The 19,951-nt window shown below is 39.1% G+C and overlaps 1 protein-coding gene across 1 annotated transcript in view; it reads right to left on the reverse strand.

The window, feature by feature from the left end:
• Positions 1-19,951, reverse strand: part of LOC140274585 (solute carrier family 45 member 4) — a 62,613-nt gene that overhangs the window by 32,025 nt on the left and 10,637 nt on the right. Inside the window, exon 3 of the mRNA XM_072369914.1 lies at positions 4,018-5,325. Within this exon, the coding sequence (XP_072226015.1) occupies positions 4,018-4,330 (313 nt within the window). The 5' untranslated portion in view covers positions 4,331-5,325. The remainder of the gene's footprint in view (positions 1-4,017; positions 5,326-19,951) is intronic.

Below are 19,951 nucleotides of genomic sequence, written 5' to 3' on the forward strand. Positions count from 1 at the left end.
AACATAATCTGAAGAAGATAAAAAAAACAACCTTCTTTGCTGAGTGTCAGAAGTGGAATGGAAACAGTTGGGCATGTTCTTCCCATCTGTTTTTTAACTAAACTATGCTGTGGAGTAATGCTGACTGGGCCGATTCCTTTTAAACCAAGAAAGCCCGATTTTGTGTAAAGAGGCCAGACAAATCAATAAAGTAGGGAACAGATGTGAAGATCTGGCAATGGGCAATATCTGATTAAGTAATTGCTTCTGAGAACAGTAAACTCCAAGTGTTTTTGAATTATGCAAGAAAAAAGAAAGCTCCAGAACTGCACAATAACTAAAATACACTTATCCAAAACGGCTTGAAAGGCCGTGCTATGCAGACAGATTAATCTGGGGGAATCGAGAAACAAAAGAAAAAAGACGAAAGTACTGTAAGCTCCGCAGAGCAATGTGGAAGAAAGAGAATATGACTTAAAAGGCTAATCATCTTATCGCTTAGCTATCAAGAACAGCTAGCTCGGACTGTTTGAGACCCAGCCAAATTTTGTTGCAACGGCTTTGATGTGTAAATCATAAATAAACTGGTTCAATGATGTCAAAATGTCTGCTTTCCCTTCCTTTGGATAAAAGAGTCTGCCTCCATGTATGAGAACAGAAAAGAGCTCAGCATGCTCTCCACACAAGACCTTGTACGGTAGAAGTTTCTCCTCCTTGTGTAAATAAGGGCTCCTTGAACAAACTGTGTCTGCTCCACGCACACACTCTTTCTCCCTGACCCATGTGTTGTGGGGTTACACACACAATAGTTTCACTCAGGGTGAGCCAACCAGCCAGTTTACCAGCTCTCCAGCTAATTCCAGCAGCTACAGTCAGTCCCCGGCACGCATGCAGCAGTAACTAACAGAGAGGAGTCAATATTTGTTGTCCAAAACATGGACCTCTGCCCACACATGACGCAGATGGGGGGTATAGGGGTGGGGGGTGTTTTCAGCTCACTATGAGAGTTTGTTTGTCAATCTGTGGGCTAAAAACATGAATGAATCCTTCAAACAAAGTTTGTGCAACACTTGGCGAGAAAAGCGGTCACTGTGGCTTTACATGTAAAGATGTAAATGTGGGAAAATAACATCAAATTGGAAACTGGAGGAGCCTTTCTACTGCAAAATGTAGTTGCTCACCTAAAGCATATATGAACTATCCTCTTCCAAGTTTGCTTGGTGTTGCTTCCACTTCGTTTTTCCTGTCAGCAGTTTTTCCTCTAAATTGCACTGGACCTGTCGACACTTTTCAATTATGTTTAATAAGGTAAATGGTCTTGGTCTGGGTTTTTTTTTTTACTGCCACCGTGATTAATTGGCAACAAGTCTGTGGTGACATGTCATATCAAGTCTTATTAATACACCCATGGTGCCAGATAAAGAGAGGAGGGAAACAGTCGTAACCACTGGGTCAAAATACTGGAAACCCGATGTGGGGCAGTAGGGACGCAGCTCTGACTGAATGCCGCACAGGAATTCTCCAACTCATTGTGTGTTCCCAGTTGTCATTGAAGGTCTTTGAATCTGCACTCATTGTTTTTCTTACATCAACAACAGAGGTGCAAGTTAAACAAATCATTCATTATGATGAACACCCACAGGCAATTATTGACAAACTCCACGGTATCTATTTCGGCTTAATTTTTGGTTTTACAGGTCTACACTGTACGCTTTTGATCTTAACTCTAAATCCTTCATGTCCTGACTCTGCAGGCAGCAAAAAAAATAAATAAAAAAATCAGAGAAGTTGACTGTATGCTGCTTGTTCTGCACCAAACTTCAATAAGTTGGCAGGGGAGCATACAGTGGGTCGTTAAGCCTAACCCTCTGGAACAGAGCAGCACAAAAAAGGAGCTTAAAGTAGTCTGTAAAATGTATAGATAAACAACAAGTTTATCATGCCAGCTTTATATTGTGGTAATGTTATGTTTCCTGCACATTGCACACAGTTATGAGGAGTAAAAAGATTTGTTTTGGTGGTGCTGATTGGCCTGAAATCTGAGCAGATCCTCTGTATCTTGTGTGCACACCACTCTGTGTTAAACACACTGAACTCGGTGCCATATGATAAATGATAGCAAACTTCATGTTGTGCTTTTCTCAACAACTCTGCATATTTCAATCTACTTTCTAATTGATTATGATTATGATCAGTGAAAATGTCTGCATAAATAAACAGTCAGTAACCTGACAGGAGCAAAAACAGCTTTACTGGATTAAGTCTCCTTTCAGTGACGAAGCTCAGCGAGGCACCAAAGTTTCATTTATTTCAGTGGACTAATCTGCTGGAATTGTACCTCACGGTGGTTTCAAAGTCTACTAAGAGGGGCTCAGACATATTCTGATCTAAAAAAATAGGCTATGTCGCTAAATCGGGGCTGAAATTAGAACAAAAAAACATGCAGCACCTCTCCTGTCTATATTTTACAGTTATTTGAATGAAAGGGTATGGATTGAGGGCTTTTTGCCTACAACATCTTAGATAATGAACTAAGAGCACACCACTCATCTGCATTAGGCTGAAATACGTTTAAATTCCAACACTTGGCAAATGTAAGCATCTGTCCTTCAGACAAAATGTGGGTGTGCTTCAAAGAACAAACTCCGCTGCAGTTCATCATGATGAGCCAGCCACAGTTTAAATGTTGCATAGGTTATGTAAGGCTGGAAATCACACAAGGTCAATGAGCAAGGAGAGATTTGAGGAGAAAAACAAGAGAGAGTAGCATGAGAAATTCCTGTTAATTATGAATAAGATTAGGGTTGCATCTGACTTTTATCTCCCTCATTCTTACTAATTTTCCTCCCCCGTTCCCATTTCTCCTGCCCAACTTAGCCTTTTTCACGCCCTTTTTGTCTCCAGTTAAAGGCTCCAGCCCTGAACACAGAACAGCATTTACTTTAGAGGCTGTAAAAGATGACACTGTGTGTGTTAATGACAGTATGATCACTGATAATGAAGGCCTGTCCCTCAGTTTGAGTGTGTCCATGTGAGTAAGAGGACAAGCTGGCTAATCTCCACATGGAAGTCCACCCAAGGTGAAGAGGAGTAAGCATGTGTGCCTGGACATTTAACTGCCAACTGTCTTCTTGAATGGCAGAACAGCAACAGCAACACCTTGTACGAGAAACATTATTTATAGTATCATTAGCAAGAGAGTGAAAATCCTCAGATTCTGGCCGGAGTTTGTGACTAGTTTGAAAGGAGTGCGGCAAAATATAAGCAGCTGGCTTGTGTTCAACTATTTTTTACCCATCAGTTGGCCTTTCAGAGGCAGTGTCTCAAAACAATGGGATGTTATAATAGGTAGAATGTAAGCTGTCTCATTCCAAGTGTCCGTTTCAAAAGTTAGACATTTTGTAGAACTTTCTCAGAAATCCTGATATAAGCTGCAATATTATATGTATATTATGTGCAATGCAACCCATATCATACTCATTGGATATATATCCCATTGGATACAGTATCCCCTGGGAACAAAACGGCAGCTGTATCTCTGAAAAACTGATGTTATCCTTTTTGTCCACTTTTTGTTCACCTTCGATGTTCTATTAAAGAAAAACATGCAGACACACGTGTGTAAAATATCACTCAGTGTTGCTCCTCAAGACTTTGCTGATGTTCAAAGTCAGCTGGTCAACAAAAATTAGCCGCTGAATTGTTGTCTGCTGAATTTTACAGCAGTTGCAGCAGATTATACATAACAATATAGCAGTAAACCAAAACTGGAGGAGGCTTCAAAGTCAAATAATTTGTACATAGGATTGCTTTAAAGAGACAAAAGCTAAAGCAGAGTGTTTTAAAGAGTAGGTGTGGGAGCAAAGTGCAACACAAGAAAAGTAAGGTGGCTGTTGAGCATTAAACATTGTTTACATATGTACTATAGTAGATCCCAAAATATAATTATCTTGCAAAAGAGTGTAACACGGGCTCTTTAATGTAACACAGTCGTGTTTTTATGTAAACAAAGATTATACGTCTTCAGTCTGTACTCACCTATCTGCAGCAGCACGGGTGTCACCAGCGCCGTCTCCATGGCGTAGCAGAACTCCCGGCCAAACATCACAGCGCCGTGCATCACCCATTTCTTCAAGGGGATCCCTTCAATCGATCCTTCGCTCGCCGTTTCCTCCCCTCCTTGACCGCCTCCTCCCCCTTTGCCACCCAATCCATCCGCCTCGCCGCCCGCTCCGCCTTTGTCTTCCTCTGAGCTGGATGTGCCGGATTTTTGGGAACTGACCCCACCAATCAGAGATCCGACCTGCATAGTGTCGGCCTCTGTGTTCTGGGGAGGCATGGTGGAGGGCATGCAAGCAGCAGGAAAACAAGCGCACCCCTTCTGACACAAAAAGCTGTGAGCGGTTATGTATAGCAAAGATTAAACGGTACAACGACTTCTTTGCTTCGACAAACTGCTTGTATCAAGTTATTTGTAGTTATTTCAAAACTAGTAGTGACTTCTTTGAGGCAACTTTATTAAATCTTAACTGCTATTATATTATATCTATTACTTAAATGTTCAAGAAATAATGGAGTGTTAATACCACTAGAATATAAACCGAAAGCATGCAAGGTAATGAAATAAATTCTAAAATAAAAAAAAAAAGGCTACACTAAATATAAGGAAGAAGACACTATTTTCTGTAGCTGAGTTTTCAGATTTTCTAGGAGACAAAAAGAAAGAAACAGCAACCTGTTGTCCTCTAAACAAGCTGTCCTCAAAAAAAAAAAAAATAAATCACTGCAACTTCAAATCTAATCCTTCTTGGGGGTTTTTTTGAGGGGGGGGGGGGGGGTGTGAATCAGCTTTCCTGAGGCTTGTAGAAAAATCTCAGAAAATAAAGGAAGCAGTTGAATTTCACAGGACGAGTGAGAAGTACATTCCAAGAGCGACTTTGTGCGTTTGTCTTAGATATTGCCTGGAAAACAATGTAAAATCTATTTGGTTTGGTTTGTTGGTATGACAGTGTTTGTGTATATGTGTGAGAGTGTATATGTGAATGTGTCTGTGTGTATATGTGTGTGTGGGTGTGAGTAGGGTGTTTATGGCTTTTTTGTCATTGAGGTTTCTCTTCTTTTTTTTCTTTTTTCTTTTACTGTCTATTACAAGCAGTAAAAATCCATATAGAAGACCACTCGGTGAGTTCCAGAGTCATTTTGCGTATGGAGGGCTGAATGGAAGGCTGGATGAAGGTGTGGGTGGGGGCGAGCAGAATGTCGCACGGGGAGGGGGGAGGAGGAGGAGGACAGGTGGCGATGGCGGACGGAGCTCCTCTGAAAATCCCCATCGATTGGCCGATCAATCTGCAATACATCAGGAGAGAGCGGAGAAGAGAGGGGGTGGGGGAAAAAAAGATAAAACACAGGTGAGTTGAAGCAATTCAACTTTCAAACTTTTACCATTACCTCAAGTGTGCTAACATGAACATGTTGCCATATGTTAAAATGAATGAAAGTCGGGTGATTTGGCTTGTGTCAGCTGACATCAGAAGATAAGGAAAGAAGCTGTGGTTTTCTGAAAGAGCTGGAAAAGACCAGTCGAGCTTGAAAGACCATGACTGTTGGTGTTTTAAAGGAGCGCACAGTCAGCGTTTTAGTACACCCTTTAAAGAGGAAACACGCACTGTCCAATCCTGCTTATTGCTATAAAAGCTGGAGGTAACCACGGTGATGTCACAGGTTTGTAGACTGCTGTGTTAAGGGCAGAAGATTAGCTTTTCGGATATTGACGTTTAGTTTTTTCACCCCGATCGGATGTGAAGAGCAAGGCCTGGATCTTCACATCCAGGCCTCTTCACCCATAAAAAAATGACACATACCATATAGTAGCAACTTGTCAATCACTACGTAGTTCCACACTAAACATGAAGGACACAAAATGAGCTGAGAGAAAAAAAAATATTCCCACGAGTGACCAAGTGCGTGAGAACAGAGATGGCAGCGACAACAGAAACTAACAACAAGTCACACACAATCTCTTCTTATTCATCATCTTCATCTCGACAAAACAAGCTACACCTTTCACAACATGGTTACGGGGCGTGAAGAACCTATAATCGTGATTCAAGAAAGACCAGTTCAGTAAGGCATAACAAAAAAAGACAAAGTACTGCTGCTATGTTTCATTTATTTTTCTCTATATCTATACAGTCTTCTGTGCAGTGTAAAATGCTCTTTTGTTTGCCCAAACGGGTCAAAGACGCGGCATGTCAATTCTGGTGTCCGAACCATATTTATAATATTAAAAAGACATAAAATTTTTAAAACACTACAGTTTATTACTCAATTCTCCCCAGTTTACTTATTGACATGAGCATTTACTTTAAGAAATTAAAATTTAAGGAGCTATTTATCTCAAAAGTACAAAACTGTCCTTCCTGGATAACGTCCGGGCTTAAAATGTATGCACAAAAATATGCTAAAAATGTCAAAAATCCTAATTAAAGCATCAATTATGTACTGGGCATAATTGTGTTGATGTCTGTAATGACATCTTCAAATATAGTAACAACTCTAAGATTATTTACATTTTTATTCAAGAAATACTTTTGTCCCTGCTTTTGGAGTCCCAAATGTCCTTCCTGGGTAACACACATAAAGTGGCTAAATATGCCCATATTTGGACATGGACTGTCATATTGCAAGGTGTTGCATCAGCCAACAGACCCTGAAGGACCCCCAAGACAGAGCAAAAGGTCAATAAGTCTCTCTTAAAATGTTGATATTTTACCTTTTCGGTCGGTCATACATGACGTGCACAGTTCATGTGTCTTTCTGGATAACGCTAGTAAAACATCTATAATTTTTTTACTTTTTAAAATCATCTATTTCATGTCAAATATGACATTGATGTGTTGAAGATTAAGCTAATATTTTATTCAGTAGACCCAGTTAGTGCCTGATTATAAAGGAAATTTAGTTTTTTTGTCCTTCTTGGATAACGATATGTCCTCCCTGGATAACAAAGATATTCTGTTACCCAGGACATGTCCTCTGTTATCTAGAATGGACATGTTTTTAAATTCAGATTGTTATCACTATCTGTAGGTTATTAGGCATTGATTTGATGTTGTAATGTTATATTAATGATAAATTAAACGATTAATGAGGAAATATTATGTATTTTTGAACTTTTATGACATTTTTTGTTATCTTTTTCAATGGTAACACCACAGGATATTTTCCGTTTCCTGTCTGTCTCAACTATGCTATCTAATAAATATCTTATATATATATACATATACTGAGCTAATCTTTATGTTTTTTTTAATAAAGTTTTAGTATAGCTTTTGATGTTTGAGGGTCAGTTTCGTCCTTGCAGATGCCACTGTCTAATAAAGAAAGGCAGAGACTTTTCAGGGCCAGGAAGAATGCTGACCCACAAGCTAGGGCTGAGTATCTTGAGAAAAAGAGAGAAAGGTATTGTGATTTAGTAATGAAGAGATTATGCAGATCAGTTAAAAATGATAATACGTTAGTTAAGCAATGTGATGTGATGTTTATGGTAGGGCATATTTCTTCTGGAGCATCGGCATCTTGGTAATTAATCAAACCTGTACACCATGTAATTTGTTTTATTTCTAGGTACTACAAAGATAAATCCAAATCTCAGCCCAAAACACCTATTCAGCTGATGACTCCTGCTGCTGCAAAAAAGAAAAGAGAACAATGGAGGAGTAATAAGAAGAGGGTTAGGGTTAGACTGAGACAGTCAAATAATTCAACCCAAATTTCATATTGTATTACAGTATTGTGTTTTCTGAGTTGAGGATACAATAACAACCCTTTTACTTACACTGTAAAAAAAACCAAGACATTTTCCATCTTTTTTCTCTTTTTGGCACTAAATATTGTGTGACAAACAGGAACGAATGAAGCCATTTCACTATAAATGTCCAAATATATTACATAATTCTGATAAAAATGGGGTTTTCTGAGAAGTAACTATTTGTTGAGCTCTAACTGTAATTATACAAAAACTTTTGAATAACAACAATGATAGAAATTTTAATTAATTTTGAAAACCATTTCCGTTACCCAGGAAGGACATTTTCCATGGGAGAAATCATATAATTCACTGAAAAATGTTTATTGCACTCTTAAAACAAATTCCCGTTGTTGAGTGATATACAAAACACCCTAATAATGATAGAAAGTGACTTAATGGGTATTTTTAGCCAATTTATTTTTTTTCCATTTGGAAAATCCTTATTCGTCTTTGACCCAAACACAGGTGGCATGAGAAGATCCAGCAGGCGGCCTCCAGTTGGTTCTTATTCTTGGTTTAGTGTATAAGAGCCTTAAGAGGTCAAAAATCAAGAGCAAAAGCCAGATCTGCAACATCATCTGTGAGGTGAAGTATAAGTGCTGCCTTGCTTCAGGGTTGGACCTTAACTCCACCCAAACTCTAACCCTAATCTTCTGGATAAGACAAGATCAGTCCCCATCTGAACATATATTGGTAAATGCATTTCCTCCGGCCCCCAGCAACACACCTGCCATGTTTGGATTAAGGGGAACGACAAACAGACTTGAGTTACTTAAAGAGATGTAAAAATCCTACTTCACAGCTTTAAAAATCAAATGCTACCCCTTTATGTCCGTAAACACTAACTGTCTGCTCACATTTCACAGGTTAGGTATGATTTAAATCAACTCTAACTGCTACGTTTGTGCGGATCATTTGAAGAAGAGTGAATACTTTCAAGTGAACCTAAAAAAGTGAACCAAGACCATTTCAAGCGGTGGGTTTCAATTCCAAATTCATGTGGTACGGTTCACTGAATCCAGAGAGGACCAAACACATGAATACATACAGAACTCGATTCTTTTTCTCAAGCTTATATGATTCTTCTGATGACTTGACCTGTGTTGCTCATTCCAGATCAGGCATCAGAACCACCATTTCCTTACAGTACATTTGTGCAGGCAATACAGGACATCCTCATGCAACATCATCGCTAGTAAAAATACCACCATACCTCATCCTAATTCAAGGAGCAATTTTGTACCAAAGACTGGAGGCAAAATTAACCACAAGATTCCTTTTTTAATTCAAGGTTGGCTAGAGGCAGGAATCAGAGCCAACAGGGATTCAAAATCTGGAAATATACAACTAAAGTTACCACCATACAGGTGAGGAAAAAGTGCTTTTCCCTTGTATGTATTCACCAAAACCCAGAAGTATTTGAATTTCCAAGTTGAAAAGAGTCCATTATAAAACAGGTTTGAGCACATGATTCATCCTCTCAGACTGTGGATCAGCCTTTGAAAGGGGACGGGGAGGTTGAAAGAATTTGTTACATGAGCTGAAGGGTTTACAAATTGAGCCTCTGTTTCAAACATATAGGGCAGATATGTGTGTAAAATGAAATGTGTGAAGGCCTTCAGTTAATACCATGCTTCATACAGTCTGAGTTGAAGTTCAATAAGATCTCCCAGAGAGTTAAATTCCAGTAGGTGTTTTTGTGTGAAACAAACCCACTGGATTAAACCCACGGCACATTTCTTCACAACCAACACACACTAGCGCTTGCCACGTGAGCAACACACACAACATTAACAGTGCTAAGAACCTCATCAAGCCTCTTAGGGAGAGTCTGAAGAAGAAAACAATATGGGAGGTAAGGAGGGAGGGCGGCAGAGACAGGAGGGAAAGCTGGAAACAGGGAGTGTTTGAACAGGTGGATGGTGGGAGGAATAAGAAATAGAGGGAGAGGTCATATGGGAGGAGATGGTACTGAGTAAGAGCAACAAACAAGAGAGATCAGAAAGACAAATGAATGAGAAAGAGGTTGAAAAAATGCTCTCCCTTTCTCTGGTTCCTCTCTTCATCTCTTTATTTTTGGAGCTCCTCCATGTCGCCATTAACATTTATGATGCATGGGAGATGGGCATGAATATTTCATCGCATACAAACAGAGCCCCCTCCTCACCTGACCTCACTCACGCACTGCAGCAGATTACATAACAGCCTCTGTCCTTCACAGGCTCACATTCAGTTTCTACTAAATTTGATTCAAATTTCATGAGCATGAGAGAGAGAAAGGGACGTGCCAAAACTCCCAAAACCTCCAAGCTGAGACATTACACAACATGCCAACAAAAACAACACGTTCAGATCTGGCTGACCAGATTTCTGTGATGAAAACATCATTTGCGATCAAACTGGGAGTCAGAAGAAGATCTTGAGAGTGAAGGTGCAGAAATGAAGGTGTTGGTAAGCTATGCCTTTCCATATGGTGCATTCATCAATGTGATGTTTAACGACCTGTATGCAAAAAATACACACAACATATTTACTACAAGCAAATTTACTAAAGAGGATGGATTTTCTCGACTTTAAAAGACATTTGGTTGCCTGCACTGTAATTAGGGAAGGATCAAGTTTTATTTTCCCCCCATTAATCAAATTTTGGTTGAAATGTCAAAATGCAAATGGAAATTTACTATAGGAGGGAGGCTTGTTTGTTTCACTAGAAACATTTTATAAATTAGATGCTCATTAAATACCAGTTAAATGCCACATCAATTTAGTGACCAGGCATTACATTGGAATATAGTTGCACACTGGATTCGGTAAAATCTATCTTGTTGGTGTGCAGCCCCAAAATCTGACAGGTGGTTTTGAGACTAAAATATTCAAACTATGTAGTACGGTGGCCGACAAGTGCAAACTCGTTGCAAATGGCAAAAAACAAAACAAATTAAACAGTAAAACGCTGCAAGAGAAAAGTGCGGCAATCACAAAAACAACCGGAGGACACGCGACGCAAACGTCAAAACACGTGCAAGAGAGAAACGCTGCAAGTTCACTCAAAACACAACGGAAGGTCGCCAGGCCAGTGGGGGTCTCGACCTGTGGGACAGGGGATGGACTATGGGAGATCGACCATAGTAACGAAGGGGACGAAAGTTAGAAAGTACGTTGTCTTTTATGTCTTTTTTAAACACTTTGTCGTAATCTTTTACCATATTATAGAAGAGCAGCGGAGTTATGTAGCCAATGTTAGTGTGCTTTAATTTAATTGTACATTTTAACTTCCGTCTCCTTCGTTACTATGGTCGTTTTTGCGATTGCCGCATTTTTCTCTTGCAGCGTTTTACTGTTGGATTTGTTTTGCTGTTTGCAACGCGTTTGCACGTGTCGGCCACCGTAGTGTAGCCAGAAAAATTGAGCCAAATAATTCTTGCAACAAGAATACTATCTTACATTTTAAAACGGGATCTTAGATATAATTTGTATAATGTTAAATGACAGGTAAGTCGTGCCGTATTTGCTTGACGTGTTACCCCAGCTGCCTTTTTTCTCAGTTCCAGAGTCTGGCTGTGTGTGAAATATCATTGTGCAATGTGGTCTGGTAGTTTCTGAGGGCTTAAACAGGTGAATCTATGTGTCCGTCTATGGGATTTAACGTCCCAGTTGTGTAAGATGCAGTAACAAACACAAATGTGCAGACTAAAATGCAGTCTGAGGATGGGTGTGGTCCAATAAAATAATCTACACTGCTGGGAGTATCGTCAATATGTTGACAAGCGTCTTGACTTGACTCATTGGCAAAAATTTGGTGAGAGGGAAAATTAATTTGGGAACTTTTCTCAAGGCATGTTTTGGTAACAACACTAATGTTTTGAGTCTGTTCTCTCAACTAAATTACTAAGTGTTGACGGAGTGGATATACACTGTAATCTCAGGTCTCTGCAGCTTGTTTTTAATACCTTATTAAACTTGACGTTGTACAGAGAATGGGGTTCCACTTCGACAAAAGAAAAAACTTAAGAGAGGATAGCTGAACACAATGAGCCCGATGACGTAAAGTGAAAAGTGAGATATAAACAGAGGTTGAGCAATTAATAAATCTGTTGTGGCACAGAGAGCATTTAATTTCAGAAACATTATTGTAGATTTAAAATTGTTAGAATTGTGTGCTCTGTATGCAGTAATTATGCAGATCTGTTTATGGACAATGTAACTACTAGAAAATAGGTCATTTTTGTTATATATATTTTTTTAAAGGGGACATAGAAAATAAATCCCTTTGTTCTGTTCTTGACAGCATAATACTGAGGTATCTGAAGTCACTACCATCTCAGAACTCAAACATAACAGAACCCTGTCCCTTTGTTTGGAGGCCCTGCATACAGCTTTCAGTGAGTTGTTCAGATTTGCTGGGAAAAGGTCACGACTTCCCCCTGTTATTCTTTATCTCCTCCCAACTTCAAGTTCAAATCATGTTGCATTTGCTGTACCTCAGAACTGGGAAGTTAAGACTGTTTTGCTGTTGATTTTTGCTTTGCCATTAACAGCAAATTCTCATCAGCTGCTGATATTTCTATTAACGTAAAAAGTAGAAGATTGTAAATGTTTGCTACTGAATGCATCAGCCTCTGCCATTAGAGGCACAAACTTTGGTTAAAAGCAGCCTACATACCATACACTAAGAACTCGAACCAAATAGGAATGGACCGACGGTGAAGCTTTTTAAAAGGAAGCTGAAAAGAAGCTGAAGTTTATGGAGCTGACGTGTGCTGGAGGAATCGCTACATGAGTTTTAAAGTGGAGTGTTAAGCTACCTGCCAGCCACTTATGTTACATCCACCTTCCCACATGACTCATAACAAGACTGTTCCTAAAAGGGTGATCAGTACCAGCTCTTCGATGGAAACTGAGAGAAATGTAAGTATTTCAGAATAAAATGCCAGTCAAGTATTCTTCTATCATTATGGCGAATGGAAGTTTGATCTCAGTTTGTTGTTTTTGTCAGTTTTAACTTTCAGGCTAGGTACTGTACGCTCTCAAAAACACTAATAATGTGCTTCAAGCATTAACGAGAGTGATTTGTATACAATTTGTTTCTGAATAGTAGCTGGAAGCTACAGAAAAACTTAATTAAGACACACTGAGGAGGAGAGGGGGAGATTGGAGTCAACTTGCTCACTTCATGCCCTGAAACCAGTTGCAAGGAAAAGAGCTAGAAGTCATAGTTGTAAAAGAAAGACTGTTGTATTTTTACCAATGCACGTCACAGATATTTCATCAAGACCTCAGGAAAGTGTGTCAGCTTGTGAACGGGGCATTAAATGTCTCTTTCAAAGAAAAGGTAATCAACAAGACAAAAACAACATCTGTGTATCTCTGGAACATTAACAGACAGCATGTCCGGCCTGCATCTGCAGTTCTTTCAAAACACACACAAACAGAAAACAGCAGATGCTATCTGATCATAGATCCGTGCACATGCAGTGCCAGTCAGCTCCCCTATTGTTTCTGTGTGTGTTTGTGTGAGTGTTGGTACCATGAGGTCAGCTTATATAGAATTACACCTCAGCTTCTCAGCTTTGACAAAATACAGTCCCACGTGAGAGCAAGGGGGGGGACACAGAGGGAAGATTAGGTGGGAAAGAGGCAAATTAGTGAAAAGTCAGGAAAGACTGGAGCGATGGGAAGCAAAGAGGAGATTGTCGAAATAAAAACAAATGCAGACAAGAACATTTGTGCTCACACAGCAAAAGAGTGAAAATGAGGGAAAGAAGAAGGGAGGAAAACGAGCAGCAGGGAAAGGAAAGGAGATGCCTGTAAAGTTCAAGGTGATGGACAAATTAAGAGTCTGACGCCCTCTCTGTTTCGCAGCTCAACACACCGTATGCGCACACACAGGCTGTCAAATTCTACAAGTACACACACACACACACACACACACACACAGACTTAACACACTGTTTTTTTTTAGTTAGTGTTTATTCTTGTGCCAGACCAGATTACCTGTCACACCAAGATGAAATAAGGGCAAGCTCTGACTTTCTCACCATCTAGTCCCCCTGCTTTTTTTTCTTCCTTTTTTAGACCTCCCATCTCTTTTTTTCTTACATACAAGAAACATAAAATCTCATGTTTCTTGCATGAGTGTGGCCACCAAGGAGCTAATAAACAGTGATGTTAATTGTAGATTATTAAATCCATTCTGGGTGCTCCTGTGCACCGTTTTTAGATGCATGATGAGAGACAAGAATATTCTTATGCAGAGCATATTAATGCGACAAACATGAAAAACACATTTCAGTTATATGCAGCTGAGACAATCAGACATGGGTAAAGGGGTTCAGCCGGGGAGCAAGCAGTAACCCACAGCAGCGTGATAATCAATTCCGTCAAGGCAAATAAGCTCAAACTGCAAGTATTTTGATTTCTCACTTAATGCCTTTCTTCGCTTTATTTTACTGTTAATCAGATTAATGCAAGTGCCACCTAAAAGTAAAAATGGGTTGTAGAGAAGGTCAGCGTTTCTCAAAGTCAAGGATGCTTCCTCAGTGAGTTGGGTCCTTCTCAAACTAGGAAACACATAAGGGAACAGTCCTAAAAAGGGGTCACACCATCAATTACGGTTTTCTGTGACTTATCGTGTTGTCACTGATATCTATGTTATAAATATCCAAGTCAGGACTTTATATGAATGCAAAGAAATGTGTTGTTTTTTTTTAAATTTTTAAAAAATTTTTTTTTAAAGGGGTAATTGCTGCAGCCAACAGCTGATGGTTTGAGATATCAACAAATACTAGCTTCAATTCTATGTGCACAACTGAGTGTTGGAACCAGCTTTTTATGCCTTTGAGTGCAGCTATTTAAACCAAACATGTCATGTTAACTAGCTTTGACAGAGCATAAAATAAACCTCAGAGATTAAAAAGATTGTGTGACTCAGAGAACACATGTCCTATAAAAAAAGAGGTAGGCACCACTAGCTGCTGACTATAGCTGCATGAACAGCGTCACACTAAAAAGCAAGTAAAACTATTTTACATCAACAACAGTATTTTCTTTTGTTCATCCGTTTCCTGCTGACAATCAACTCTGGTTAAGATTACTCATGTTTAAGATCTTAGTCTCATCAAATATGAGTTTGAAAACTAATTGGAAAAAAAAAATGCTGCATATACAACAAATTTAACTCATGTCCCACTTACTGTTGCTCTGGATGTCTGCACCATATCACATCTGAGGACCATATGTTACAGCCCAAGCTTCGCATGCGGGCATTTAAACTGGAATATAGTTTCTTGGCAACTGCGCCTGCCAAACAGGAGCGTCTTATGCATTTAAAAGAAAGTGGTTCAACTTGGCTAAATTTCAAAGACAAATCAATCTGTCCGTCAATAGAAAATTAAATTCATATTTATCAGACGCCGTTATCCAAAGCATCTGCTAAATGAGTAAAGACTTGAAAGTGAGGAAATGTGTAGTCCACCATCTTGCCCAAATACACTGAAACGTGAGCCCAAGGTGCCCACAAATTAACAAATGTATGACAAAATTAAAACTTCTCCTTTTAAAATATGACAATTTACTGCCTTCCTTCTTGTTCCCATCACTGAAAATTGGACTGTCAATCAGAGAAAAATAAATAAAGTTTTTATTTGTTTTTTTAAAATCAACCAAATGGTGGGCATTATTTTCTGATATCTACCTGACAAGTATAGAAATAATCAATAGCAATAACATGTAGCAGTCCAATCATAGATGTGTGTGCATCTCTAACTATCTATTAACCCAATATGTTTATTTGTCTCTAGGAACTTTGTCACCTGACTCCTAAAGCCCCATCACTGCTCGCATGCAGACATGCATTTCAGTGTCATACACCAGCGAGGCACGTGGGCTCACATCACACAACGTAGCATTGACCCAGATAGAGCTGGATATAGATTACAAGGCTGAAAACCTCAGGATCAAGTTCACATACTGCTGAGGTCTATGGATGTTTGTGCGCATCTATGTCTGACTGACGAGAAAGGAAAGAAGAGAAAATAAATATAATGAGACAAGTATTCTGTTACTGCGAGAGTCACACAAGACTGACTGAATTTTCCAGTCAAACACTGACCCAGTGACCTGAACTGGTGCTTTATTTGGTTTGTGGTCAATCACTGCGATATCTCATAAATCCCTTTGGGTAAAATGGATTTATTCACATCAGGGGCAGAGAGAATCTAATCTAGTTCTTTAACCTGCCACGTAAGACGTCACTACCCCATCTTCTGCAGCATTAATGAACAAGACCAGGTCATTTCACTTCAGTCTGCCCCTGGTGTAATTCCAAGTTCTGAGTATGCGCAGAACATATCGTAACAGCTGGTGTACGCAATCATAAGGCAAAATGTACCATATCAGATTATTATTGTTCTTGCTTCTCTTTCCCCAAGAAAAGTAACATAAAACACAATGCGATTATTTGCAAATCAATTTAACCATGTGTTCAATTTAAAAAACGTGCAAAAAAGACAAACTGGACATTGAAACAGGAACTTTATGGTTTGAAAGATATCTGCTCATACTGAATTTGAGATCAGTAGTTTTAAAAAGGTTTGGACTGAGCAAAAGAAAAGCTGGAACAGTAACCAGCTAACTAGATTATAGGTATGAGAATATACATTTCAGAGAGGCCACGATGTAAAGAAGACAACTAAAAACAACTGGACATGGTCTACTGTTGCATCCACAAATACGAATACAAACCAACATGTCGAAATATAAACACATTTTCAAAAAAACCTGACTCACCATTCATTGTTTTGTCTGAGCCAGAGCTGTGAAATCTGTCCTGTTGTCTGACGAATCAAAAATTCAAATGCATCTACACCATTTCCATCATGGAAAACAATCAGTGGATGGACAAAACCAGAAGGAAGCAGTAATGCACAAAAGAGGCTGCCAAGTGCAGAAAGACTGCAAAGAATATGACCAAATACAGAAAAGAAACTGTCTGGTAATGCAAATAACAGCACTCCAAGTATAACAATTTTTAATATCTCTGGCAGCGAATAATATCACACGTCATCCTGCTTAAGTTGATTTTCTGCCACATAAACCTGGATTCAGAATGGAAAACTATGTAAGATTACTGGCTTTAGTCGATGTTGTTATAACGACTCTGAACCCATTCTTTCTACTTTAAAACCTTATTGTAAGTTGCAGTATTGCACAAGCGCTGTCGTGGCTGATTTGCAACCTGTAGGCTCCAAAATGTGCCTGTTGGTGTCGTGTTCTGCGTATAAAACTTGTGTTTGGGTTGTCTGTCGTGAGCATGTGCATTAATGAAGCCTGTTGAGTGCTGCAGAGCAGTTCCTTGAGTCTTTGTTTTTATGTAGTCAACAGCAATCAGTCAAAGTTAACTGTATTTTCATCATGTGGAGGTCAACTTTAAAAGTATTTGTCTCGTTATGATGCAAGAAATATGACGAAGGAGACCCTGCAATGGTGAGCAACTGGCAGCCAAAATGAAAAAAAAAGAACTGGAACACATTTCATCTTTAAAACTACAACAGATCCAAAACTTTTACACACTATCCAAACTGTGTCTGAAACAAATTGCTGGCATCAAATCGAAAAGAAGATATTTCTTCTTAAAAAAACAAGTTAAAAATCTGCATTTACATATTCTAAACAGTATCTTTGAACCGTTTTAATTGACTATATCATTTTTAAAAAATAATTGAAATAACTGACCTCTGTTTTAATTCACATATTACACAGCCCACCAACTTTCTGGAAAGTTTTAGAGAAACTAACATTACTCACTGTCGTTACATGAGAAAAAGAATAGTTCGTCAAATATTGATGAAAAAAGTTTTCATCTTGGAAGTTTGCTCAGTTTCAATGTTTTCAATGCAGAAAATGTTTCATACACCTTTGCATACAGGTGAGGTGTCAGTTTAAAGTTCTGAGTTTCCCCAAGTGTGTTTGTGCAGTGAAATTAAGCTAAATGTCACTTGCAAATGTTTAGTCATCTGCGCCTTTCTAAGTCTTCCTCCGTCTTTTGCTAAGATGCTGTGAGTGGAGTACAGAGATTCCTCAATCCTCTTGCATTCTCAAACACACATGCATGGATGGGGACACACAAATCAGGAAACACTCATATGCCAGGCTGCACAGAAGACAGTTTGAGACATCTAACCCCAAAAGATAAAAACATGTAAAGAAACAAGCTGCTGTTGACGACATTCCAAAGAAAAGCGACCATATTCCCGGCTTTGGGAGGAAGATGGCAGGGATAAAAGAGCTAGGCAGAGAGGATGACAGAGGTAAATAAAGACTGGATGTGTGCAGTATGGTGCAGTACTGCTGCAGTGCAGCGAGCACAAGAGGCACATGTGTACCAACGTGCACCAGCATCAATGACAAATCCCCCACTCTTATCATAGGACTTATATCATGATACTGATTTCTATGATTATGATGTAATATAAGTGCTGTTCACATACATGCGTGCTAACATACACAAATTCTGAAATACTTATGAGTGCCTGCCATTGCCTTAGTTTAATCCCTGTGATACCCTAGCGGCTCTAAATGAACCTCCAATCTCAGCCTCACCTGAACCTTACAGCTGTCGTCTCAAAATAGAGGCGAAATGTCTTTGATCGCTTTAACCTTTAGTCATCATCACGATGAAATGAAATGACACAAACACCAACAGTTTGTCTCAGTCCGAGTTCAGTCAAGGTCTATCTTCCAGTCATTCCGATGACAGGTTGATCGAGGAGGAGGAGGAGTCGATGTGCTGCAAAACAAGCAGGACTGATCCAAGATTTCCCAAACAGCATGGGCTTCGGGGTGCATATGGCCACAAACAACACCAACACAACAATCTCATTATCAAATGCAACTTGTTCATTGCCCTTCTATCAGTGAATTTGTCATTTTGCTGTAAATACACCCAGAATATAGTTGAGTACTTCTCTTATCCCTTTGGATACTAATTCAATTTAAAAGTACTTGTCTGAGTACAATCAAGGTATTCACCATGAAAAAACAAAACAAAAGCAGGGGTATCTTCATAAGATGGGTTGGAAATGTTTTGAAATAATTATGAAACTGTGTTCCAGTGAAATGTTTAATTTTTCAAGTACATATTAGAGCTTAAGTCAACATCTTGCAAGGTAATCTACTACAATCGTACAGTTTTTGCTCAAGTTTAAAAAATTGAGGTTAATCCCAGTGCTAAAAGTTAGGGCTTCCCACTACTCTGAACACCTTGTTACTAGTTTGTTTTCCTCCTCTTGGCTCATTACAAACAGGCAAAGCACAAACAGTAGGTCAATCTATTTTTAAATCAATCATCAGGGGTATGTATAGAAAAAATGTGTACAGCTTGTGACTAAACAGCAGGTAATGACAGTGATGTTAATCATTCAGGGAAGTCCTGTTCCAGTCTTTCTTGCTGTGTTGCTGGTGTTTGTGGTCATCACACTGACTGTACGAGAGATCTCTTGTAAACTACAAATGAGTTCACGTTTGAATATGGCAGGTGTTTCTCTGGAGAATTCACAGTCAGCAAGTCTGCTTGCCAGTAACGGTTGCTGCTTCCTATGCCTTTCTGGTACTTTCCTCCCATTCATCAATATCACGATTAAATATCTATGTAATATGGATAAACACAAAGTCATTGTTATTGATAAATAGAGAGCCTCATCCACCATGCTTGGTGCAATTCAATTAGTTTAATCTTTGAGAAAGCTAATGGACATTTTCCAGACTCATTTTTTAGGAGTTGGCTGACTTAAGTCCACAGATGTTGGATGCGAACATTTTAATTCTTCACATGCCTGTGGTTACAACAGCTCAGGTTAGCTTAGCTGAGAAGACTCCTGGTTGTTGTGCAACTGTGTACTCCCTTAGGTGCTGTAATTAATTGAAAAACATGCAGGAACACGTTATGTTCATTTCTCAGACTTTCAACTTCATCATCGTCAAAACTCACATTGGCATCAACATTTATTTCACTTCGTTCATTATGTCCAGTTTCTCCATTTCGAAATAACAACCCTTTAAGACATTACTTTCAACACTTCCTGGCTAAAAATGAGAAGAGGTTTAAGAAATATACAGGGAATGTTGGTCTAACAATAGCAAAAGAGAGAGGACTGCAGCCAGCAA

The sequence above is a fragment of the Leuresthes tenuis genome, unplaced genomic scaffold (assembly GCF_036924035.1).
Source record: "Leuresthes tenuis unplaced genomic scaffold, fLeuTen1.0.hap1 SCAF_18, whole genome shotgun sequence".
Taxonomy (NCBI): Eukaryota; Metazoa; Chordata; class Actinopteri; order Atheriniformes; family Atherinopsidae; genus Leuresthes; species Leuresthes tenuis.